The 24,955-nt window shown below is 44.7% G+C and overlaps 1 protein-coding gene across 1 annotated transcript; it reads right to left on the reverse strand.

Annotated features, from left to right (window-relative positions):
• Positions 1-22: 22 nt before the first annotated feature.
• On the reverse strand, positions 23-24,955 carry Pi4k2a (phosphatidylinositol 4-kinase type 2 alpha). Its single transcript, XM_005063591.4, has 9 exons — positions 24,470-24,955; positions 15,252-15,452; positions 13,046-13,177; positions 12,478-12,631; positions 7,542-7,603; positions 6,226-6,325; positions 5,185-5,318; positions 4,673-4,732; positions 23-2,195 (listed from the first exon to the last, which is right to left on the reverse strand). Exons 1-9 carry the CDS (start codon positions 24,905-24,907, stop codon positions 2,034-2,036), a joined length of 1,443 nt encoding a protein of 480 aa, XP_005063648.1. The 5' UTR covers positions 24,908-24,955; the 3' UTR covers positions 23-2,033.

The raw sequence follows: 24,955 nt of genomic DNA on the forward strand, positions 1-24,955 counted from the left end.
CAAAGAAAACTGGACCAAGAGATCAGAACTGGATTTGTTATTCATACATTTGCATTGATTTAAATACAATACATACAATTTCTACAGTGCATTAGAAGAACAGGGCAGCAGTGCTCACCAACCAGCTTCCACTTCTAGACATGGGACAGGCTGGCAGGGGACGGCTGTTCTGGAAGTGCCTGACACTCTGGGTTCTTGGCACTCCCAAAGTCTCCACATTCAAGGCAACCTGAGTACAGGCTTCAAGCAGACAGGCAGGGAAGGACGCCTGCACCCTTGCCCATCAGGCCTGGCACTGGCTCCCTCTTACATTGGACCCAATTCCTCCTGATGGCAGAGCTGGTCTGGAGCAGGACGGTGCACAAGAGCCTGGTGGAGCCCCAGGCTCTCTCCAGGCATCTCGGGCTCTCTCCAGCACCCCAGGGGGGTCTCGCCAGCAGGCTGGTGTGAAGAATGTCACGTACCTGGACCCCTGCAGGCTCCTGTGATCAGGAGGCAGGAGTCCTCCCAAACATGGTTCTGAGACCAGAGTCCAAGTGGGCTGGCGGGGATTGTCAGGATGGGGCAAACAACGGTGCCTTCGTCCACAGGGCATGCATATCCAGTGCTCAGAGACTCATGTTGGCTAAGTGGAAGCTGACAGTAAGCTGGCTCCTAGGTTGGACTGGATGGGGAGCAGCCTGCCCCAGCTGATGGGAGAGCTGTGTGCCTCTGCTCTGTCGCCTGGATAGTGAGAGCCAGGCAAGCGGATGAGACATACAGCTGTGGTCCTCATTCCCTTTCTTTGGTTTTTTTTTCAAGCCTTCAAGACAATTTCTTTCCAAGGCTGACTGACCAATTGTAGAATGTGAGAACCCTCAGGGGTCCACAGCACAGGGTGTGAACACTGCTGCCTCGCAGCCACAGGTGGCCCTCTTTTTACTCCCTCCTGAAGCCCAACTCTTCACTTTGGTGTAGACAGGGAGGAGACAGGGCAGCAGGAAGACGCACGCTGAGCTGGGCAGGCACTGGGGGACTGTGTGAAGGCCTCTCTTCAGGAAGCTGAGGAGAAAGCAGCCCAGGACAGGAAGGCAGGAAGCTGTGGGGCACTGCCAGTTAGGAGGCAGAACCAGGTCCTGTTGCTTTCCAGGCATCAGGGTAACAGGAAGAACAAAGACACTGTCCTGGCCGCTCATGAACTGGCTGACCCACAACCCCGAGAGAACCACTGCAGAACCAAAACTGACAGAAACCAAGTAGAAAAGCATGGAGACTAAGGAAGGGCCTGGAAGTGAGGCTGTGCCAGGCTCCCATGGACACTCCTCCTAGCACCCAGCATGCACTTAGGCTACATCAATCACCTCCACATGCTCCTAGCAGAACAGAACTGCCAAGGCTAGCCTCTCCCATTTCAGCTGAGTGCTAGGCAAGCAGCAGCAGGGCAGAGGACAGAAAGATTGTGTGCAGAACCTCTGACACGTACAGAGCTAAAGCCTGCTCACTGCCACAAGAAGCTAGTGCCACAGTGTGGCAGCGGGAGGATCAGTTTGGCAAAAACAGAAAGGAGAGGTGTGGCTTCTGTCTGTGGGCCAGCAATGGGCCTCGGACACAGCTCAGTCCATGGGAGTAAACAACTGCTAGGCATCAGAGCATGTCTAAGCAAACTTAGCTCTAGATAAGGGCTTCTGACTCGAGAGGATCAAATCTGGGTTTTCCTGTAAGCATTTGTTTCTGTTGTTTGTTTCTTTCTGATGCAGAATGTAACAGGGAACTGGGATGGAGAGGCTGTCGGGATGGGACTTTCCCAGCCTGCCACCAGATGCTGGGAAGCAGTTGCTCCTCCTCCTCAGCCAGCTTTCCACCAGCCTCCCCAATACTCTGAAGGGTCCAGGCTACTCTTGTCTCTGACGGTGCTCCTCCCTGTGGGTGGGAAGGCCCTGAGGGAGGGGGCAAGCAGAGAGGAAGGGCCTGAAAGGCTCACAGTGCACCAGCCTCTTCCTCTCCAGGCTTGCTCTCTCCTGTCACCTGCAGGGTCCCTTCTGCCTCCCCTAGGGCTACCACCATGAAAAGAAGGGCTTCCGACTCTGAAAGCTCTGTGTGTAGGATTCACTCGCAGACCGCTGATGGGATCGGGCTGTTTCAACAATCACAGGTGGCATCTGGACAAGGTGCAGGGGACTCTTATTGTCTTTTAGGGCCTGGGTCAAATTTAGGATCTGCATTGAAAGAAACAAAAATGGGTGAGAGAATCCTAATATCCAAGCCTGCCTCTACAAAGAGCACCCCTCTTTCAAATCAAAATAAATACCAATGAGATATCACAGAAGCAGGCTGTTTACCAAAGTAGGAATACAGGGCTGGAGAGGCAGCTCGGTGGCTAAGGGTGTGTGCTGCTCTTGCAGAGGCCCTGAGTTCAGTTCCTAGCACCCGTGTCAGGGGGATCACAGCACCTGAAACTCCAGCTTGTCTCCTGGACTATGAAGGCACCACACTCACAGCGACAAACACAGATACGCACACAGAATTTTAAATGAAAATTTTAAAATTTAGGGGCTAGAGAAATGGCTCATAGTTAAAAAGCACTGGCTGCTCTTCCATAGTACCTGGGTTCAATTCCCAGCAACCACATGGTGGCTCATAACCATCTGTGATCCCAGTTCCAGGGAATCTAACACCTGCTTCCCAGCCTTTATGGACACCAGTCACACAAGCAGGGTGCAGATATACATACAAGCAAAAACACCCATACAATAAAATTAAAATAATCCCTAAAAAAATTAAGAGAATGTAGGTGTATAAATGGGCAATACATAGACAGTGGACACAACCTCACCAACAATATTTTAAAACACTGTATCTGCCTGTAGTTCCAATTTCAGAAGGGAAGGTTGGGAAGGTTGCTTGAGGGCCAGGAATCTGAATCCCAATTGGATATTATGGTGAGACCCTTAAAACAAACAAGCAGCCAGGTATTGGTGGCACACACCTTTAATCCCAGCACTTGGGAGGCAACGGCAGGCAAATCTCAGTGAGTTCGAGGCCAGTCTGGCCTACAAGAGCTAGTTCCAGGACAGCCTCCAAAGCCACAGAGAAACCCTGTCTTGAAAAACCAAAACCAAACAAACAAACAAAAAACCCCAAGCAAACAAAGAAGTAGAAACCCAGTGAAAACAAATACTTTTTTTTAACCCTTTAAGGCCATAAAACAGGAAATATGACCCAGAAGGTGGAGAGTTCAAAGAAACAAGGCTGCATGGCTGTGGGGCTGGAATGTGGGATAATTACAGGGGTACACTGAAAATAAAGCTCCCTTTGACACTGAGGCCCCCTCCCCTTTATAATCTGTGGTGCTGGAGGCCAAACCTGAGCTTCATATGCCCAGGCAGATGCTCTTCAGCTAAGCCTTTCCTACCTCAGCCTCAAAAAGATCGAGTATCAACGTGCCTGGCCTTGTCATTTTGCAGGGTGGGTAAACTGGCTAAGTGTGTATGACTAAGCAAAACCATGATTCTGAGTCAGGAGGCCAGGACACAGTCCTACCCTATGATTATTTATCCACAGTCCATCAGCAGATCCAAAAAGTTTCAAAACAAGTGACATAAAGTCAGATTACTTTTCTAGGTTCCTTGTAAGTTTCTTCTCCAATGTCCTTTGCCAGAACACACTGTAGGTCTGCCCCTGGGTATGCAATCAAACTGCAATTCCTATGTTCAAACCAATGCTTTCTTTGCTTATATTATATCACAGCCTGCTGCTTTTTTTCTGCCAACAGTTTTAAAATGCAAAAGCTGTTCCAAAAGCATTAAGAATATGAGGTAGAAAGATAAAATTTCACCTGCTATTCTCCTCTACCTTTTGCTACCCTAGATGACGACCTTAGCTGGGTGTAATGTGAAGGCTGCTACAGTGTTGGCAAGGGACTGAGATGAGAAAGGTAGTGACAATGAGGGAAAGCTGGTAGGCTGACCAACCCAGTCACCACCCAGGCCCAGAAGCAGGGCTGAGTTAGTTAGCCTCCAGACAGACCAATGACTCGGGGCAATGATCATCTCTCCAGCCCCTGAGCATTCTTTAATTTATACAACACCTACAATTTTGTTTTGTTCTTGAGATAGGATCTAACTACACAGTCCTGGCTGCCCTGGAATTCACTATGTAGAACAGGCTGGTCCCTGACAATGTTCCGTTTCTACAGCTCCCTCTGAAGATGAAGTTGAAAGGAAGTATAATACAACTTGTAACTCAAACAATTAAATTATAACCATACAAGTGTCAGCGTACTTACCATGTGCCAGGCAACATTTTTTCTCATTTCTTACCATGAATTCTCTCATGCACTTGTCCACAACAAGTGGTACAGTTACTACCCTATTCTATAAACAAGAAAATTCAGACTCATATCCAGCATCACAGAACCTGTAACTGGTGGGGTGACCCGGCTCAGAGCCTAGTTCTCAGCCACCTAGGCATGCAACCTTGAGCAGCTCAAGGCCAGAGTATGCTTGGTTTATTTACCAATAATGTACCCAGCAACTAGTATAGGGATAAACATTCAGGGAGTGCGGCAGCAAACACGGATTGGTATCAACACTATGGAAGAGGAAGGGAATTGCAGGCTACCTTTCCTCTCCTGTATTTTAGGGCAGAGTCACAAACACACAGGGCATACATACACTTGATGTCCCAGGCTTACCTGGCCCCTCATGACAGCAATCTGCTTATGGAACTGGCCCCTGTCGAAACCAGGATCTTTCTGTAAGAGAAAGGTAGAGGAAGATGATGGAACTCACATGAATGCTTCCCAGGAACCTAGTTTTTCTCCCCCAATTAAGTAGTTTATTAAGTACATTGCAAGGAAGCAGTGGGCTGGGAAGTAACTAGAGTATTTCCTGCCCCTTAGGATCCTGAACTTTGGATCCTTCTGCCTCCCACTGCTAAGAGCTACACCACACAGGATCTAGATGGTGCTGGAGATGGAATCCAGGGCTTTCTGTATCCTAAGTAAGCACTCTACAAACCGAGTTACATCATCCCAGCGCCAGGGCTGCCATTTCTTTTAATCCTCACAAACCAGCTTCAGCTGGTATATAGTAACCCTGCTCTTCTGGCTAACTCAAGTCAGTTAAGTGTGAGACAGTATCTTTCTTGGCTTGTTCTGGACTAATTAGATGAACCACGGAGAATGCCTTTCTCCTGGGGGCTGACCTTAAAGAGTTCATATAGGTCCTCTTCCAAGTCCTTGACGAAGTTAGGGTCTGAAATCTTTGGAAGGATCAACTCTTTGATCTCCTGGGAGAATGGGACTTTTGCCTGGGGTAACCAGGCCCAGTAAAAAGGATCTGAAAAGAGAAAAAGCTCAAAGCAAAGCTGATGCTAGAAACCTCCCCCATCCTGGGTCTGCCAAGGAGAAAACAATTCTTCCCTGATATACACAGAAAATCAACAAAATCCATTTCCACCAAGTACTGCTGACCCTAAGACTGCATGACTAGTAAGCACAGGACTCAAGAGCCACTCCCAGAGCTGCCTAATCTCAGAGCTTTTTCCCACAAAGAAGCCTATTTAGATGTAACTACTTGCTAGATTTCAGATGATCCTGAAAATGACTGCTGGTGCTACAAAAGGAGCTGGTGACTCCTACTGGCATTTCTTTTCCTTTCCACAGATTCTCAGTTAAAATGGGGTGTGGAGTACACCAAGGAAGACAGGACATTGGCAGCAATTTATCTGCAGAAACCCAAATGAAGTAACTTATGAAAAGATGAGTTTTTTAAGAATGCAAAGTGACTGGGATGATGGTGGCACACGCCTTTAATTCCAGCACTGGGGGAAACAGAAGCAGGTGGATCTGTGAGTTTGAGGCCAGCCTGGTCTACAAAACGACTTCCAGGACAGGCAGGGTTGTTACACAGGGAAACCCTGTTTTGACAGGGGGAAAAAAGGATGCAAAGAGGAAATAAGAAAACTCACCTTTATACTGATTTATTATTTACTTTGCAGAAACTGGGATGGAACCCAGGGGCCTTATACATGCCACACAGGCAGCCCATATGCTTCTACTGTCTCATTAACCATTACTCCAGTAGAAATAATAAATGGTAAAAATTATAATAGTTTCTAATATGGAACAGTTGCCATATGCTGGGGCCACTGTGTAAAAGGCCAGAGGCTACAGTATTTTATCAATTCTTAGACCAAACCTGCTGTAGCAATGGCTCAGAGCACAGCCCACTGCTCTTAACTTACATGCCCTCCAGGAGTCAGGGTGCTTCAGTGGGAAAGCTAGCCCATTGTCTATGGCAGCCACCTTGATGACAGGCTCCTTCACCACCACCCAATCTGTCTCCTACAGAAAAAAAGAGAGACTTTCTCAGGCCCTTTAAAATAGCAGCAAGAAGGGGGAAAAGGAATGGTTTACACCTTCAACCCTAGTACTCAGGAGGCAGAGGCAGGAGGACCTCTGTGAGTTCAAAGCTACCCTGATCAACACAGTGAGTTCCAGGACAGCCAGGGCTACACAGAGAAACCCTGCCTCAAAAACTCCAATAAAACAGTAACAAGACACCTCATCTCAGCCCTCCTTCAGCTTACTCAAGTCTAACCTCTACTGGTCTCATCCTGTTTTCTGGACTTAGTGCATTAGTGCATCTGCCTCATTTATAATCTGCTCAAGGTTCTCAGGAGTGTCCACTCCTAGAGACAAGGTTCTTACTGTACTGCTCAGGCTGGTCTCCACCTCCTGAGTGCTGGAATTACAGGTGTGTATCATGCACACTGCGAGAGGCCCTTGATCATCATGTGACATGTACATTTGCGTGCCTTGACAGGAACTGAGTAGAAAGACAGAGCAGCCTTGGAGGCTACACCAGGGACACTATGTCTACTTAGTTCCACAATTTCTTTAGGCTCCACTAGGGTCACCACAGGAACAGGAATTGCAACTCCAAGATCCCTGCATCAGAATTTCCTGGTGTTGAGGCTGAAGAGACCACTCAGAGGTTAAGAGCATTGTCCTGCTTTTCCAGGACATAGGTTTGACTCCCAGGACCGGGTAGTGGCATACAGCCATCTGCAAATCATATGCACTCTTCTGGCTTCTGAAGGCACCAGGCACACGTGTGGTGTACAGACATGTGTAGGCAAAGCACTCATACACATGAAATGAATCTCAAAAGAAAAAAACTTAAAGGAAAAGGCTTTGAAGCAGCTTTTTCTAAACTTGTGGAATCTGAGTCCTCAGGAGCCACTGGGTAGACAGCATTAGGCAGATTCATTTAATGCAATACTTTCCAACCTTTACTACGCCACGGTGCAGCATGCAGCTCACAGGAAAGAGTATGCAGTGTGCTTCAAAGTTACTCCTTTTCTTGATGCTATTCCAATGACTGTTACCCAGCAGGGTGGTCCTTAAAACACATTGAAAAAAACTACACCAAGTATTAACTTTAAACTCCTGTGTTTCTCTGACTCTTTTGAATTTTTGTGACCTAAATCTTTATTCTGTGTTTCTACTGTTTAAGGGTTACTCCTCCCCCCCATGGAGATATAGATCAACCTCTTACCCGACAGCTAGAATTATCCATTGGGCAATCATATTTAATCAGCCAATTGTCGTTACCTCGGTCTGCAAACGGAAACATAAAGTTAATAGAAATAACCTGTCTGATTTTAGAAATGATGGCTTAAGCACTTAGGCCCACCCCTCAAACTGAGACCAACTACAGGGCAGATAAAACATTTTAAGATCCCTGGAAAATTATAAAAATTTGGAGTCAGCCAGGCGTTGGTGGTGCACGCCTTTGATCCCAGCACTCGGGAGGCAGAGACAGGCAGATCTCTGTGAGTTCGACGCCAGCCTGGTCTACAGAGCGAGTTCCAGGACAGCCTCCAAAACAATACAGAGGAAACCCTGTTTCAAAAAAACCAAAAAATTAATTAATTAATTAATTTAAAAAAATAAAAATTTTGGGAGTCAAAATCCCAGTACTCAGGAGGCTGCAGCAAGAGAATCTTAAATTTAAGGCCAGCCTAGCTTATTTACTACAAGACTGTCTGGAGGAATGGAAAAAAGAAGGGAAAAAATCTAAGAGCTGGGTCCAGGAGAGAAAGAGCACCCACAGAAAGAAGCCAGCCCTTATAGCTTCTGTAGCCTACTGACTGATTTGGGAGGAGGGGACCAGAAGGCTGGGAAGTGGCCTTACTTATAGTCTTGTGGCTCTAGACAGCAAAAACTTGCCGCCCATCTTGGGAACAAACCAAGCTGCTCCTCAATACCTGAGGCTAAGGTGACCCTGGGCTGCTGGTGACTTAGGCACTGGCAGGCATAACTGTCATACCCCAGACCAGAATTTTTCTAGGAGTTTTACAGTTTCTGACTATCTGATTAACCAAGCACAGAGACAAAAAACAACACAATAAAGAAGTGTCAATAGAGAGCTGCAAAGCAAGGGGGACATCTGACATAGTAAAATATTTATCATCTTCAGGAAGATAAAACACACAGACAGGAGGTACATGCCTACAATGCCAGCACACAGGTGTAGGCAGGAAGATCAGGAGTTCAAGGTCAGCCTGGGCTAAGTAAGACTCTGCCTCAAAAACACCTGGGGAAAAAGTAAGATTAAAAGCAAGACTAAAATATCAGCAGAAAACGATAGAAAATAATATATATTAAAAAAAAAAAAGAATCAAGAGCCAGGCGTTGGTGGCGCAGGCCTTTAATCCCAGCACTCGGGAGGCAGAGACAGGCGGATCTCTGTGAGTTCGAGGCCAGCCTGGTCTACCGAGTGAGTTCCCGGACAGCCTCCAAAACAATACAGAGAAACCCTGTCTCGAAAAACCAAAAAAAAGAGAACCAAGAAGAATTTGAGAACTGAAAAAATCACAACCATGGGAATTAGAACTCAAGCTATACAGGTTGGTAGAGCACATCTTTAGTCCCAACACTTGGGAAACAGGGATCTCTTCAAGTCCCAGTCTTGTCTACATGGCAAGTTCCAGGACAGTTGGAGCTACAAAGTGAGACACTGTCTCAAAAGAACAGCAAAAGAGGAGAGAAAGAGGGTCAGTCAGAAGGCTGATGTAGAAAGATCATGAGTTAACACCAAACCAGTCTGGGTTATGCTATGGAAAGGCCACCCACAGATACACACACCCAAAGCAAACAAAAAGATTTGTCAAAATGAAAATGAGTCTGGTAAGCCTTTTTTTTTTGGGGGGGTTCCAGATAGGAGGGTGTCTCTATGTAGTCCTGGCTGGCCTGAAACTCACTCTGTAAACCAGGCTGGCCTCGAACTCAAAGAGATCTACCTGCCTCTGCCTTCTGAGTGTTGAGATTATTAAAGGTTTGTGCTGTGGCTACCTCCTGGCGTAAGCCATTAATTTTTTTTTTTTTTTTTTTTTGGTTTTTCGAGACAGGGTTTCTCTGTGGCTTTGGAGGCTGTCCTGGAACTCACTTTGTAGACCAGGCTGGCCTCGAACTCACAGAGATCCACCTGCCTCTGCCTCCCAAGTGCTGGGATTAAAGGCGTGCGCCACCAACGCCCAGCAATTTTTTTTTAAAGATGTATGTATTTAGTACATATATTGTTCTGCCTGCATGTATCCCTGCAGGGCAGAAGAGGACACCAGATCTCATTACAGATGGCTGTGAGCCATCATGAGGTTGTTGGGAATTGACCAAAGACCTCTGGAAGACCATGAAGCCATTTCTCCAACGCTGGTAAGCCATATTCTTAAAGATGAACACACATTATGAATAAAATATCCCTGTAGGTGGGCAAAGTATTCTTGTAGTGGGTATAGTGTCACAAGCCTATAATCCTGACATTAGTGAGGCCTGAGGCAGGAAGAGCGAACATACATGGCCAGTACAGGTAGAAGATATCTCAAAAAAAAAAAAAAAAAAAAAGAGTAGGGAGAAGAAAGGAATGGGGAAGTAAAAGAGGCAAAGAAGAGGAGGAGAATGGGGGGGATGAGGAAACAATAATACTGGATAATTCTGCAACTTGAGGAAAAGTTAATGATTTTTACAAAACCTCACATTTACCTCTTATTTTTTCCTCCCTTTAGCAATTAAGAAACTACTTTCTGTGTTGTCTAAGACTAAACAAATAAGTAAATTTATTATATTTTTTCTGGATTTATTGTATTGTAAATAGTTGTGATGAGAGCCTGGTCTGTATCAGGAAAGGAATTATAAATTAAACAGAAAGGCAGCTAAAATGAGCCTGGAGTCTGAATGAAAATGCAGGTATTCATATGAACTCATAAATTCTCATAGCTATAAATATACCCTCTTCCAGTAAAAGGAACATAGAAGAAATGACAGATTCCAGCTTGAGACTAAAGATGAACCCAGAACATCTTGTGCTAGAAATTAAGGAAGTGTTCATAACAGATACAGAAGAGCACATGAGCGCTGACCAAATCAGGGACAATTTAAGCATCAAAATAAATAAGAATAGAAAATGAATAAATGAATGAAAATTCTGTTGCTGGGTGCTGCACACTATTAGTCTCAGCCCTCAGGTAGAGAGGTGGGCCTCGGTGAGTATTCTCATTTTGCAGTTAAGTATTTACAGGTATAAATCTATCATGAAATACTCTGCTGGTATGTTCTGTACATTTTGGTAAGGTTTGTTTCAGTGTCTCTTAAGCTTTTCTTAGTGACCATTGTGATTTCTTCTTTCATCCTTTGGTTATGCAATTTTGTAAATTTTCTATTTTCCTTTTTTTGGGGGGGCAAGGTCACACCTTGTAGTCCAGGCTGTTCTGGAATTTGCTGTGTAGCTCAGGCTAGTCCAGAACTCATTGCACTATTTCTTCATTCCTGGAATACAGGCATGAGCTGCTGTGCCCAGTTTTCCAGTTTTCTATTTGCTACTGCTTGGTTATTAACTTTATTTCATAGCTTTCTTTTATTTATAGCTTTGCTTCCTGTTGTTTCTGTTACCCATGGTTAACTGCTCTGAAAATATTAAACAAAAAGGTCCAGAAATAAATAATGCATAAGTTTTATATAACTAAAACAAAAACTCCCTTCTGAGTAGAGTCAAGTTTCTTGTTGTCTCGCCCAGGATGTGGATCACCCCTTTGTCCAGCGTATCTGCACTGCAGAGTGACCCATCTGTCAGTCAGTTTTAGTGATCTCAGCTATTCCCTTAGCTGTGGCCATAAGAAGCCCTTTGCTGAATAGTAGGTCCTAAATACAACACTAACAACTGGGACACACCAAAGAAAAGCTGTAAAGTATTTTCTTTAAGTGAAAAGGTAAGGAAAATAGAAAACTTACAAAATTACATAACCAAAGAATGAAAAAAAAAATCACAATGGTAACTAAGAAAAGCTTAAGAGACAATGAAAGAAATATATACCTTACCAAACTGTACAGAACATAACAGTAGGATATTTAGTGATAGATTTATAGTGATAAATGCTTACCCTGCAAAGTGAGAAAGCTTACAAATAACAGTTCCACCTAATCTCTTGCAGAGTAGAAAGAAGAACAAACTGAACTGAGAGCTACAACACTGGGCCAGAAGTACACTGAACAGACAATCAACAAACAACAGAAAAGCAGTGACACCAAAAGCTGGTCTTTAGGAGCACCAGTGGTGGCACATGCCTTTAGTCATGCCACTCAGGAGGCAGATGCAGAGGATCTTGGTGAGACTGAGACCAGCCTGGTCCACATAGATAGTTCCACGACAGCCAGAGTCACATGGTGAAACCCTATCTCAAAAACCCAAAACATACAAGCAAACCTTCAGCTAGATGGAATAAGGGGGGGGGGGCCTCAAAAATGAAAGTACAAATATTACCAATAATTCTAAAAAAAAAAGAATTTAACACTAAAAACAACTTTATGACTCAATGACCCAGATGATACAGAAAAAGTTCTAGACACACAAAACCTGTTATGATTAAACCACCAAAAAAAAAAAAATCAGAAAATCTCCTAAGGAGATAGATTAGTAATCAAAAACTCCCTGCTACATGTAGATTTGGTCAGGTCTGACGAATTCAAGTTCACCGGCATATTAAAAAATATATAAGAATATTCCAGGTGTCATAGCCCACTTAATCAGTTAGATCTCTGAGTTCATGGCCAAGACTGGTTTACACAGAGTCCCAGTACAACCAGTGATAAATAGAGAAACCCTTTTCAAAAAACAGAAAGTCATAAAAAGACAATACTGCCTTATTCAATCTCTAAGAATGTCTAGGAATCAGGAATGAATGCACTTTTCACAGTGCTTTGGAAAAGCCAAGTAAATCCTAATCCCAGGCCTCACTACATCTCGTAACTTGCAGATACTATATCTAAACAAAATTTAGCCCAGAAAATTGGTCTTCCAGGCCCTCTAAACATGTCTGCCCATTTGAACAGAGGAATGCCATCCTCACAAGGTACTGAGTCTGGCTCCTACAGACCTGCAGGCCCACCTCAACCCTCAGAAGCCTGGCACAAGGCATGGAGCATGCCTGGCTGCTCACCAGTGTTGCGAATGATGTAGTCCAGCACCACCAAACGCTCAAACTGCAACAGTAGTTGTCGGTTAGTGTTCTCAGGGAGAGGCTCTGCTTCAAAACGCCGCAGCCAATAGTCTGCATCTTTGTAGCCTTCAACAAAGAGCTGGAATGACCCGACCTACAACCCGATGGAAGGAACAAAATCATATCTGTAGAGGCCACGTTAAAGACCACAGGAGTAAGGAGGAGACCCACAACAACTCTGTGGAGTTCAGTCAAAGAAGAGGAACGTTCTACAAGTATCACGCCTTCATTTCCTTGTAAGGATAGGAGAAACAGAGTGGAAGAGGGTCAGCTACCCAAGCTGAAGAAGCCTAACCAAATGGTCTAGACACTAAAGGAATAAAGTGAGAACTCTGAGGTCACATTCCCTGGAGAGCTATTTCCCACCTTGAGATCTCTGACAGAAGTGAGAAAGAAGGAGGTCTTTCACATGCCCAATTCAAGTCTGTCGGTACCTGCTTCCCCCTCTTGAGTGATTATGCCACCATAGACCATCAACTTTGTTAAGTCAGATAGGGACAATCTATACCTTTGGTGGTAGTCCAATTCGGTTAAACCGCTGGCCAACTTTTGGCACTTTCTCTAGTGCAAGCCGCTTGCCCCTGGACTTTACTCGGTCAATGGCACTGTAGTTGAACGTTTCACTGGCCAGGTATACTACCTACAGGGGAAAGAGAAAAGATTTAGGTTAGGATAAGTTTAAGAAAGAAGACCACTGTTGCAGAAAACAGCTGGATGATCAGTAATAATGTTCCTCTTTCAGGGAAGAGAAAGCATTTCTCAGTCTTATGGTCCAGGGTAGTCAATACGGCTAATCTGGGGTAATAGAAAGTTGATAAAATTATATATATATATATATTACTTCTGAGTCTGGCCTCTAGAATCTCCCACAATTTTTCTTCAGTTCATATTTCCTTATCTGTGAAGCTGTAAATGAAGGGCTCTGAGGTGGCAAAGCCACACAATATTAACTATCTCATAACCTTTGTGATACGAATGACTTGGGCATGGAAATACATGTTTGCGATCACAGCATTTAAGAGGCAAAGCCAGGAAGTACCACACAAGGTTGAAGCCAGCCCAGTCTACTCAGTCAGTTCCTAGCCAGAATGAGCTATAGAGTGAGGCCTGATCTCAAAGGGGGAAGGGGAGGAAAGGAAATAAAAGAGGGAAAGGGAAGGGAGGGAGAAAAAGAGGAGAGAAGAAAAAAGAGCAACAAAGAAAAGAAAAGGGCTAGTGAGATGGTCCAGTGGGTAAGGGTTCTTCCACCAAACCTAACAACCTGAGTCTGGTTCCAGAACCAGTAACTGTGGAAAAAGAGCATCAACTCCCAGAAGCTGTCCTCTGACTCCCACACGTGAGCCTTGGCATTATGTGCTCCCTGCTATGCAAAATAAATAAATGTAGAAAGAAAAGGGGGGGGGTTTCTTAACACTATTTTCCACCAGGTGTTGCACTCAGGAGGCAAAGGCAGGTAGATATTTGTGAGTTTGAGGCCAGCCTCGTCTACAAAGAGAGTTCCAGGACAGCCAAGACTGTTACACAGAGAAACCCCATCTCAAAAAGAAAAAAAAAGCAATTTTCCCAGTTTCCACTTAGAAACCCTGGCTTGTTCCCACAGTAAAGCCTCTCTTCCCTGCCATCAGGTTCATTTGCAGCTCTTTTTCCCAGCACAGCACTCTTCCCTGTATGACGAATGAAACTTTCACTAGCTCACAGGAACAAGGGACAAAACAGCCAGTGACTGAGAACTACAACTTTACTATTTGAAGCACCTTTACAACCTTCACAACATGGGCCCTGTTTCCAAAGTGACAGATGCTCTGATCAGCTGGATAGAATCCTTTCACAAGAATAGATCTGGAAGAGGGTTCTAACTTCTCTGGGTTTGTGGACTGTAGGCTGGGTATCCTTTGCTTTATGTCTGGTATCCACTTACGAGTGAGTACATGCTATATTTGTCTTTTTTTGGGCCTGTGTTACCTCACTCAGAATGGCTTTCTAGTTCTGTCCATTATTTGGAAAGAACTGCTGTCAGAATTCCTTAGTTGCCTGTAGATCTTTGTTCAGGCTTCAGGCCTTATGAGCTTCCCCCTTCCATGTTAGCATGTCTGTTGTGGAGGTCTTGTTCAGCTCATGTTTAGGCCATTTTGGTGAGACTTTAAGGATGTAGCTTCTGACATTCCTAGAAGACATCTTACAGTAAGCTCCCTATTCCTCTGGCTCTTTCAGTCTTTCCATCCACTTGCCCGTAAGAGTTGCCACATATTAGTTGGGACTATAGTCCACATCTCTGCATTTTGATCAGTTACAGTTTTCCATAACGGTCTCTGTCTGTGGCAGATAACTTTGCTTGGTGAAGGGTCTTATGGTGTTTTTATAAGCTGTTTAATCATTAGGTATCCTTCCAGCTCCCTCATTAGAGAACATGAATGAGTTATGAGCCTTTCCTGCATCAGTGTCAACAACACAAAAACACTTGTCTTTCATGAGAAGCCCATAAATGTATATGAGGTACCTGTGGAATTCCTAAGATTGTATATAAAATGTATGTGTCCTTCTGTGAATAGCTTTCAGATGATCAAATTGTAAGCCTATCCCTACCACCCACTCCCAAAAGGTTGAGTATCCCAGATTTAAACAAGCCCTCCCTGAATCCTCTATTCCACTAAGAGAGATCAGGGCCCAGCAAACCTTTAGCAAAGCACTAAAGTTCCCAGAAATGGGTCACTGACCTTTGTACGGGGTACAATGTTGAGTTCCAGTTTTTGATCCACCAAGCTAGCCCCTGCTTCTGAGAGATAGCCCTGGTTGAGGACAAGGCAGTCACGGCCAAAGCAGCATGGACAACACAACTTCTGTAACCACTTGGTCCATTTAGGATTAAGCTGCCCGTATGGCTCTTCATTCTTGGGTTTGAAGACAGCAACGATCTTCTACATAGACAAAGAAAGAGAGGGTAGGGAAGGTGATTTGGAAGTCTTGGAGTAGCTGAGTAGTAGATCACATATTGACTCAGTGGAGACAGGCTGCTAGAAAGAGCTATGTCCAAGATAGCTCCTTATTCTTCTTGTTTCACTCCTTTGCTTTTCCCATCTCTCTTCTCTGATGTAACTCTGTGCTTCAAAGGAAATGGGTTTGCATGTTTCTAGGAGCAAAACCCAAAAGCCAACTTGGTAATACTTTTTTTTTTCTGAGATAGGGTTTCTCTCTGTGTAGCTCTGGCTGTCCTGGAACTCACAGAGATTCAACTGCCTCTGCTTCCTGAGTGCTGGGATTAAAAGCATGTACCATCACCACCTGGCTTGATTGATTCATCAATGGCCCCAAATTAATCATTTCCCCAAAACCGAAACATTAATTTACAACTAATCAATTGCTTATATTTTATTGTAAGAATTCCTGTTTCATTTATCCCCATTAACACTTTATTTTAGAGTGCCAGAAACTTAGTACATTCAAACTCCAACTTCCAGGGTGTATGTATGTGTATACAGTATCATTTCTATCAATTGCATACAGACTCAGGGCTGGAGAGATGGCTCAGCAGTTAAGAGCAAGTAGCAAGCTGAGCATCCCTGCAAATGCCTATGACCTAAGCTCCAAAAGGGTGCAGACAGTAGGATGCTGCGCTTGCTGGCTTCCAGTCTAGCAGAGAAAATGAAAGGACATGAAGTATTATGGAACCACCGTTAGCAGTGACACACTTCCTCTATCAGACTTATTATCCCATCTCTTGCATGTTAACAAAACTTTGAAAAAAAAAGAAGTTTAAGAAACACAATCTAACCAGGCATTGGTGGCGCACGCCTTTAATCCCAGCACTCGGGAGGCAGAGGCAGGCAGATCTCTGTGAGTTCAAGGCCAGTCTGGTCTACCAAGCGAGTTCCAGGACAGGCTCCAAAAACAATACAGAGAAACCCTGTCTCTTAATCTGTTTTGCTGGTCTTGTTTGTTTGTGGAGATAGGACAGGGTCTTATTGTGTAGCCTGGCTGGCTTGTAACTCATTATGAAGACCCTCTGACCTCAAACTCAGAGATCCACCTCTTGAGTGCTGAGATTAAAGGTGTGCTTCACCACACCTAGACTCTGAGTGTTTTCTTTCCCAGAACCTTAGGCCCTCTGGACTTATTTATCTCATTCCTTCCAGAATCCAAACAGGTAATTCAAAGGAAGAAAAGCAGATATGCTAACCAAGTGATTCATCTTATGACTCTTCTTCTTCCCTTAAATCACAGCCAACTCGGGATTGTTTGGGTCATAAGGCATAACTCAGGTCATAACTTCTTGAGTTAGGGTAGGTCACAGCAGACAACACAGACCCATCTGCCTCCATTAACTGAGTACCAGAGAACTTACTCATCCCATTTCTAACAAGTTAAATCTTGAAGCCAGCCTTGGTCTTCCTTCAACAAGATGATTGGACAGACTTAGTAGACTTCCTAGGGGAAGCCATACCCTCTCCAAGGAGCAGATGGAAGGTGGAGGGAGTAGTGGGGGGAGAGCAAAAAGAGAGGAGGGAGGGGGAATTGGGATTGGAATGTAAAATATAAATTAATAAAAAAAATGTTAAGGGGCTGGAGAGATGGCTCAGTGGTTAAGAGCACTGGCTGCTCTTCCAGAGGACCTGGGTTCAATTCCTAGCAACCATATGGCAGCTCACAGCTGTCTGTAACTCCAGTTCCATCAGATCTGGCATCCTCACACAGACATACATGCAGGCAAAACATCAATGTGCATAAAATAAAAATAAATAGTTTTAAAAAGAATCAGTGTAGCCGGGTGTTGGTGGTGCACACCTTTAATCCCAGCATTTGGGAGGCAGAGGCAGGTGGATCTCTGTGAGTTTGAGGCCAGCCTGGTCTACAGAGTGAGTTCCAGGACAGCCTCCAAAACAATACAGAGAAACCCTGTCTCGAAAAACAAAACAAAAAAAAGAATCAGTGTGATTCATTTTTTAAAAATGTTTTAAAAAATCTTGAAGGCTGGAGACATGGCTCAGAGGTTAAGAGCACCAGCTGCTCTTCCAGAGGTCCTGAGTTCAATTCCCAGCAACCACATGGTGGTTTACAACCATCTATAATGAGAGCTGGTCCCTTCTTCTTGTGTGCAGACACGCATGGAGGCAGGATGTCGTATTCATAATAAATAAATAAATCTTTAAAAAGAAATCTTGAAGCCAGATCCTTCAAACATTCCTTGCAAGGAGTTGAAAAGGCAAGATAAACCCAGAACTCTCTTTTTCCTTCCAGAATGAAACAATTTACTCTTAAAGTCAAACTTATTTGTTGGTAAAAGTAAAATATGAACTGTAAGTCTTTGTAATTACTCTTCATTTAAAGACAGTCTCACTATGTAGCCCTGGCTGGCCTGTAACTTGTTTTATAGACCAGACTAGTTGAACTCACAGAAATCTTCCTGCCTCTCTCTTCCTCTCTAGTGCTAGTATTAAAGGTGTGTGCTACCATGCCCTGCCACAGAATTACTTTCTCAACCAAAGTGGCTAGCACAGAGGCTAGCATGCTCATCTGGAACCCAGTCTCTGAAAACCAAAGCAGCCACAGACTCTCAGCTAAAAGCAGGGTTGGGAAGAATGGTGAAACAAACTCCTCAACAGTGCAGCTTGCAGCATCCAGCTTCCAGTGAGGGGGGTGAAGATTCCAGATACCAGTGAGGGCTGAGAAGTACCAGGAATAAATTAAATCCTTCCACTTAAAGAAAGCAGAACTTGAAGACCAAATTGCAAACAAGTGTCATTTATGTACTGACCTGCCAGGCTCCTCAATTTCCTCTTCAAAGGAAAAAAAAATTAAGGTTATCTCAGTCACACAAGGGCTTCATTGGAGAATACTGTCTGGATTAAATAATTGAGGGAATGAAAGGGGAGGGAGAATAGAGAACTAAAAGGACATTCAGAGAGAGGGAGACTAGGACTAAGAATAGACCTCAGTGTAATTCAGTTCTGCTTAAATTTGATCAGAACCTAGTCTGTGTGAGCACGTTGCAGGTTTCCTCAACAGACACAAAACAGCCTCTGCCCTAATTTCCAGAGCCTTATTGGCTGCATACAGTGAGCTATGCTACTGACTAATCAGCTGTGCGTTGGTGTCGCACACCTTTAATCCCAGCACTTGGGAGGCAGAGGCAGGCGGATCTCTGTGAGTTTGAGTCCAGCCTGGTCTACAGAGTGAGTTCCAGGACAGCCTCCAAAACAATACAAAGAAACCCTGTCTGGAAAAAGCAAAACAAACAAACAACAACAACAAAAAAAAAATACTCTTCTCTTCCACAGAGGACAAACTCTAAAACCCCTCAAATTTAAATACCAGTATTCAGCTAAGAAAAGGGCTGACTTATCTCCCCATCTTCTCTCCTAGACAGTCAATTCCTGTTACACCCAGAATGTATCAGTTCTGTACTGATTTTAAAAGTATCTTTCTTTAACACCCACTTACTAATCTCCCTGTTTAATGAAGAATAATGTACAGATACCTTACATATCAGTAGTCTATGAATAAAAACAGAACCAAGAGACTTCTCACTAGCTGGTGTCAGAACCCACAATTACTGGAACCTAAGTTTCAGATAGCTAAGCAGCAATGACCAGAATAAGGGTGTAGTACCAGCTACCAATCAGAAAGACTAAATAAAGATCGCTAGAGCCCAGGGTACAAGGCCAGCCTGGGAAACAATGCTGACACACAGACCCCCACACCCAATAAACAAAACCATCCAGGTGTGATGGTGCAGGCCTGTATTCCAGCAGGAAGATCAAGGCCAGCCTGGGCTACATACTAAGAGTCTGTCTCAAAAAGAAAAGTAAAAAACAAAGGGAAGGAATTCTTTTTCCTAACAACTTAAAGCTTTAGTTCAAGTAAATCATGTATGCATAGTAACATTCACAGAAGTGAGCCGGGCGTTGGTGGCGCAGGCCTTTAATCCCAGCACTCGGGAGGCAGAGGCAGGCGGATCTCTGTGAGTTCGAGACCAGCCTGGACTACTAAGGGAGTTCCAGGACAGCCTCCAAAACAACACAGAGAAACCCTGTCTCGAAAAACCAAAAAAAAAAAAAAAAGAAAACATTCACAGAAGTGACCCTTAGTTAAAAGTTTTGTTTTTGGTTTTTCTTTTAAATGTAGGGGCTAGGGCTGGAGAGATGGCTCAGCCATTAAAGGCTAGGCTCACAACCAAAAAAAAAAAAAAAAAAAAATTTAGGGGTTAGTCAGAGTGCTCAGCAGGTTAAAAAGTACTTGCCATCAAGTGTGATGACCCAGAATCCATGTGGTTGGAGGAGAGAACTGGCTAGTGCCAGGACAGCCTCCAAAGCTGTCTCAAAAGCAAATGTTATCTTTAGAGGCACATGCACATATACAATAAATAAACAGTTTTTTTTATTTTTTGAGACAGGATTTTAAAAGTAACATTTGTTAGGCATGATGGTGCACACCTTTAATCCCAGCACTCAGGAAACAGAGGTGGTCAATCATCACTGTGAGCTCCAGGCTAGCCAGGTCTATACAATAAGCCCCTGCCTAAAAAAATTTTTTTAAATAAAAACAAGCCAAAGTAGTAGTGAAGGCCTTTAATCCAAGCACTCACAAGGCAGAGGCAGATGGATCTCTGAGTTAAAGGCCAGCCTGGGTCTACAAAATTCCAGGTCTGGTAGTGTTACATAGTAAGAACCAGTCACAAGAGCCGGGCGTTGGTGGCGCATGCCCTTAATCCCAGCACTCGGGAGGCAGAAGCAGGTGGATCTCTGTAAGTTCGAGACCAGCCTGGACTCCCAAGGGAGTTCCAGGACAGCCTCCAAAGCTACAGAGAAACCCTGTCTCGAAAAAAACCAAAAAAGAAAAAAAAAAAAAAAAAGAACCAGTCACAAAACAAACAAACAAAATCAAACCAATAAGATGGTTTTGTATGTATGTGTATGTGTTTGTATATATTTTAAGGTTGAAAATACTGATACGATATAAAGTTCCTAGAAAATGTGGGTGGACAGTCCTACAGACACTGCAATTGGTAATTCTATGCAAAGACAAAAGAGCATTAGTTAACTGCTATTCCCAGTGGCTATGAGAATATCCTCCCAAAATTACACTACTTACGCCTTACACAACATCATGTATCGAAGAAGCCTACTATAAAGGTCAATAGGTATATAACTGTAAAAAAGGACAAAATGAAGTCAGTCATGATACAACAAGAAGAACATGCTTGCAATCCCAGAAACTCAGGAGAATCAAAGAGTACAAAGTCATTCCTGGTTAAATAGCTAGATTGAGGTCGGCCTGGGCTACCTGAGACCCTGTTTTAAAAGAGAAACAAAAATAAAAGGGCAAAATGGGAAAACAAACAAACAAACAAAAAACCTCTTAACTATGTACCTGCTAAGTACCAGGAACTACCTGGGTCTTTCATGTGTGATATCTCACTTAATACCCACCCCCTCTGGTGGCAGGGTCTTACTTTACTATGTAGCCCTGGCTGGCCTCCAAGGCACTATGTAAATCAGGCTGACCTCAAATTCACAGAGCTCCACCTGCCTCTGACTTCCGAGGGCTTGGGTTATAGGCCTGCACCACCATGCCTGGCTCATTAATCTTCTTAAACTAGATAGACCACGTGTTCTGCAATTCCTGGGAGTATGAGAATCATAACAGAGTGAACGCTGAGAAAAGACATCTGTAGTTGAGTGAACATGAGATCGAAAGCACCAAGACTGTAAGTGAGCAGAGGTAATGTGAGCAGGCATCACCATGACGGCTTCTAATCTAGCATTTTCCATTTTACTGTGCCAGGTCCTTTCTTGGTCATCTTTTGGCAGAAACTACCATAAACCAGGAAGTGGAATGAAGGCTGTCACAGTCCAGAGTCTTTCAGGATGAACTGGAGTACCAGCTGCCCTTCTAGAGAGTGCCAGCACCATGAGCACCCACATCAGGTGGCTCCCAACTGCCTACAGCCCTGGTTCCAGGGGATGGAACACTCACTTCTGACCCCCTTAGGCTCCCCCATACAAGTGGCACACAAACCTGCAGACACACTCATAAATAAATAAAAATCAAGATAGGCTGGGCCTGGTACTGTACACCTTTAATTCTAGCCATAACAAGGCCACTTCAACATAGTGAGCTCCAACGCAGCCAGGGCTACATAGTGAGATCTTGTCTCAAAAACAAACAACAAAAAATTAATTTTAAAATGTTAAAAAAGAAATCTTTCAGACTGTCCCAAAAGTAGTTATTACACATACTACTGGTTCCTCCTGTTTCCCCTTCTGCCTGATATAAGATGTCTAATTTATCTTGTAAGCGAGATAAAAACCACAACTCCCAGACAACTACTACAACTATGTTCTGAATAATAGTATGTAGGCAGAAAAATCTGGTGCAACTTCTAGGAAGTGCCCAAAAGGGTGGAGACACATTCTTTCCTTCCCTTCTTCCAGTGGCTGACAAACAAGCTTGAGTAGCCACGTGCTAAGAACAGCTAAATCTGAGATTGAAATGAAAAGCCATGCAGGTTCTGGGACTCCTGTAGACTTCCATTACATTTGAGATAAATGAACCTTTTTTTTTTCATTATTATTTTAAAACATCAGTCACACACAGGCAACTCCAATACTAACCAACAGCACAGCTAAAAGGAGAAACTGTGAATTCAGATGCCTGGCTTCCAGGAGCAGGAACTGGGGAGCCAAGATGCCTGCCTTACTAGGGGAGGGACCTCAGGATCACCTGCAGATTTGAAATAGTACCAACTTCTAAGGTGTTTATGGGGGATAAGTGTTAATATTCATAAAGCACTTAAAAACAGTACTGGCATAAGGTAAGCATCATTTAAGCATTAATTAAATAAAATAAATACAACTGGTACAGATTCTAAGGTGACAATACCTACTATAATGTATCTGTGGGCCAGTCTAGTCCCTCCCACAAGCATTTAGAAAGTGGTCCTCTGTCCTAAACCACATTTTCAGTGGGAGCTGAGCAATCATATTAATAATTTTTGGGAGACATCTGTGTGTAGATTTTACCTCTAACAGAGAACAACAGAAAATTAGAACTGGGATCCTGAACACCACCAAAAACAAGACAACAGTAACAAAATCCCCTTGTGTTTTACTGAGGTGACAGATCCCACCTATCAGAGCACCACACCCCTTCCCAACTAATCCAATATACTTGTGTTTATGGTTTTTCAAGGTAGGGTTTCTCTGTGTAGCTCTGGATGTCCTAGAGCTTGCTCTAAAGACTAGGCTGGCTTCAAACTCAGATTCGCCTGCTTCTGCCTCCCAAATGCTGGGATTAAAGGCTCGTGCCATCACCACCTGGCCCTGACTTAGTTCTAAATGAGAGAAAAAACAAAACTCTTTCTACAGCTATGGTAAGATCCAGCCAACATGCTAACCATTACCCACCTGCCTCGCAAAACACAACCACTACCTTAAAACTCATTCTGGTCCCCTCCCCCCAAAAAGATAAAAAATCTTGCTGAGTTGTTTTGTTATGCTGGGAGCTGCATCAGGGACCTGCATATTCTCAAAGCTTTCTCCAATCCAGTTTATACAAACAAAGTTGACAGTTTGCTCTCTGGTTTTGGTAGTCTTAGGGACAACTCTGGATGAATGGATTATTCAATGAACTCTACCAAGAGCTACAAGTAAGAGCCCATCCCAGCCATTTTAAGACACACAACAGCATCTAAAGAGCACACTTGGAGGCTGGAGAGATGGCTCAGAAGCTGAGAGCACTGGCTGCTCTTCCAGAGCACCCAGGGTTCAATTCTCAGCACCCACACAACAGCTCACAACCACCTGCAACTCCAGTTGGGGGATTCCAACACCCCCTTCTGGACTATCCCAGCATCAGGCATAAACATGGTGCACAGACACATAAATGCAGACAAAGTATCAATATGCATAATAAAATTTTTAAAATTAAAGGAAAAAAATTTTAAGTTCATACCAAAAAAAAATGCAAAGGACCAGCTTCACAGTAGTGACACATGCTTTTAATCCCAGCACTTGAGAGACAGAGGCAGGTGGAACTCTAAGATCAAGGCCAGCCTGGTCTACAGAGTGAGTTCCAGGACAGGTAGGGCTACACACTGAAAAACTATCTTGGAAAAAAAATGCAAGGGAATTTTGAGGCGATTTTAACACCCATTATTTAAATACACATAATAATAGGTCACCTCTCAGCTGCCCTGGTCACCTCATACCTCATGTTATCCTATTTCCATACCCCCAGTACACAAGCAGGGAACAAAATTAAGGTCAGTAAAAACTGCTGATACGCTTGAAGGAGAAATTAAAGGGCAGAAGACAATCTCCTGTGTTTAAAGCCCCATGTTCTAAACCGAGGAACCATAAGCAATGGTGTGAACCTTTTCCCAGAAGTGAGCAATAACCAGGGCAGACGGCACTGATGAGTCCACCTACGCTGTCACCAATGACTGTTAAAGAAACTCGGGATCCCGGCACAGACAACCCCACAACACAGAGGCTAGAATTAAATCCTCAGAGCCCGTGATGGATCAGCTAACCCACAGAAGAGGGACGCAATGCTTTGGGCAAAAGTAAGGTAATAAAAGGTGAAAGAGGATAGGCCTGAAGCCCCGAATCTGGAGGCAATGACCGGATACTTGTGCCAGTAGTTTGAATCTGAGGGGCCGACTGGAAAGCAGAATCGGTCAGCACCTCTCTGCCCGGTATCTGGTCAATTTCCTCTTTTCACTTTCCGCTCACGCTTCCCTCATCAAAAAGGTTCTGATTGATTTCTTCATCCCGCGAGGTTTCCCCATCTCTAGTCCCCAGAAGCATCACCAATACCGCCGGGGCGGGGGAAGGGGAGAGCGCTGGCGTTGAAGTTTCTCTTCTGCACCCTTTCGATTCCCCTTCTCCCTGGTCCCGGGACGCCGTCCCCGCCACGCCCGCGCCCCCGCGCTCACCCCCTGAGAGTCCTTGACGAAGTAGCTACCGCTGGAGCCCTGGTAGATGCGCTCGGGATAGATGCAGCACTCGATGGCCACCTCGGCCTGACGCACCACCACCTCGAACTCGGGGTCCTCCGGGAAGTCGTTCCGCTCGCGGTGGGTCTGAACAGCGTGCGCCGCCGCGACCGCCTGGGCGGCCAGGGCCTGGGCCTGCGCCACCACCGTATGGTTCTGGCCCTGCGCCGCCGCGCCCCGGGCCCGGTCCAGCAGAGGCTGCCGCTCCCGGTCGTGGCCGGGCGAGGACGGCGGAGACGGGCACGGGCCGGAGCCGGCCGCCGCCACGCGGACCGCGCCCCCCGGTACCTGCGGAAAGTGAGCTCCCGAGCCCGACGGGAAAGTGTACTCTGGGGGTTGGGCCCGCTCGGGGGACACTAGCGGGCTCGTCTCGTCCATCCCTCAGGCAGCCGGCTCGGGGACCCGGCGCGCTCCACTCCAGCGAGC

Source organism: Mesocricetus auratus, unplaced genomic scaffold, assembly GCF_017639785.1.
Source record: "Mesocricetus auratus isolate SY011 unplaced genomic scaffold, BCM_Maur_2.0 Super-Scaffold_4256, whole genome shotgun sequence".
NCBI classification, from domain to species: domain Eukaryota; kingdom Metazoa; phylum Chordata; class Mammalia; order Rodentia; family Cricetidae; genus Mesocricetus; species Mesocricetus auratus.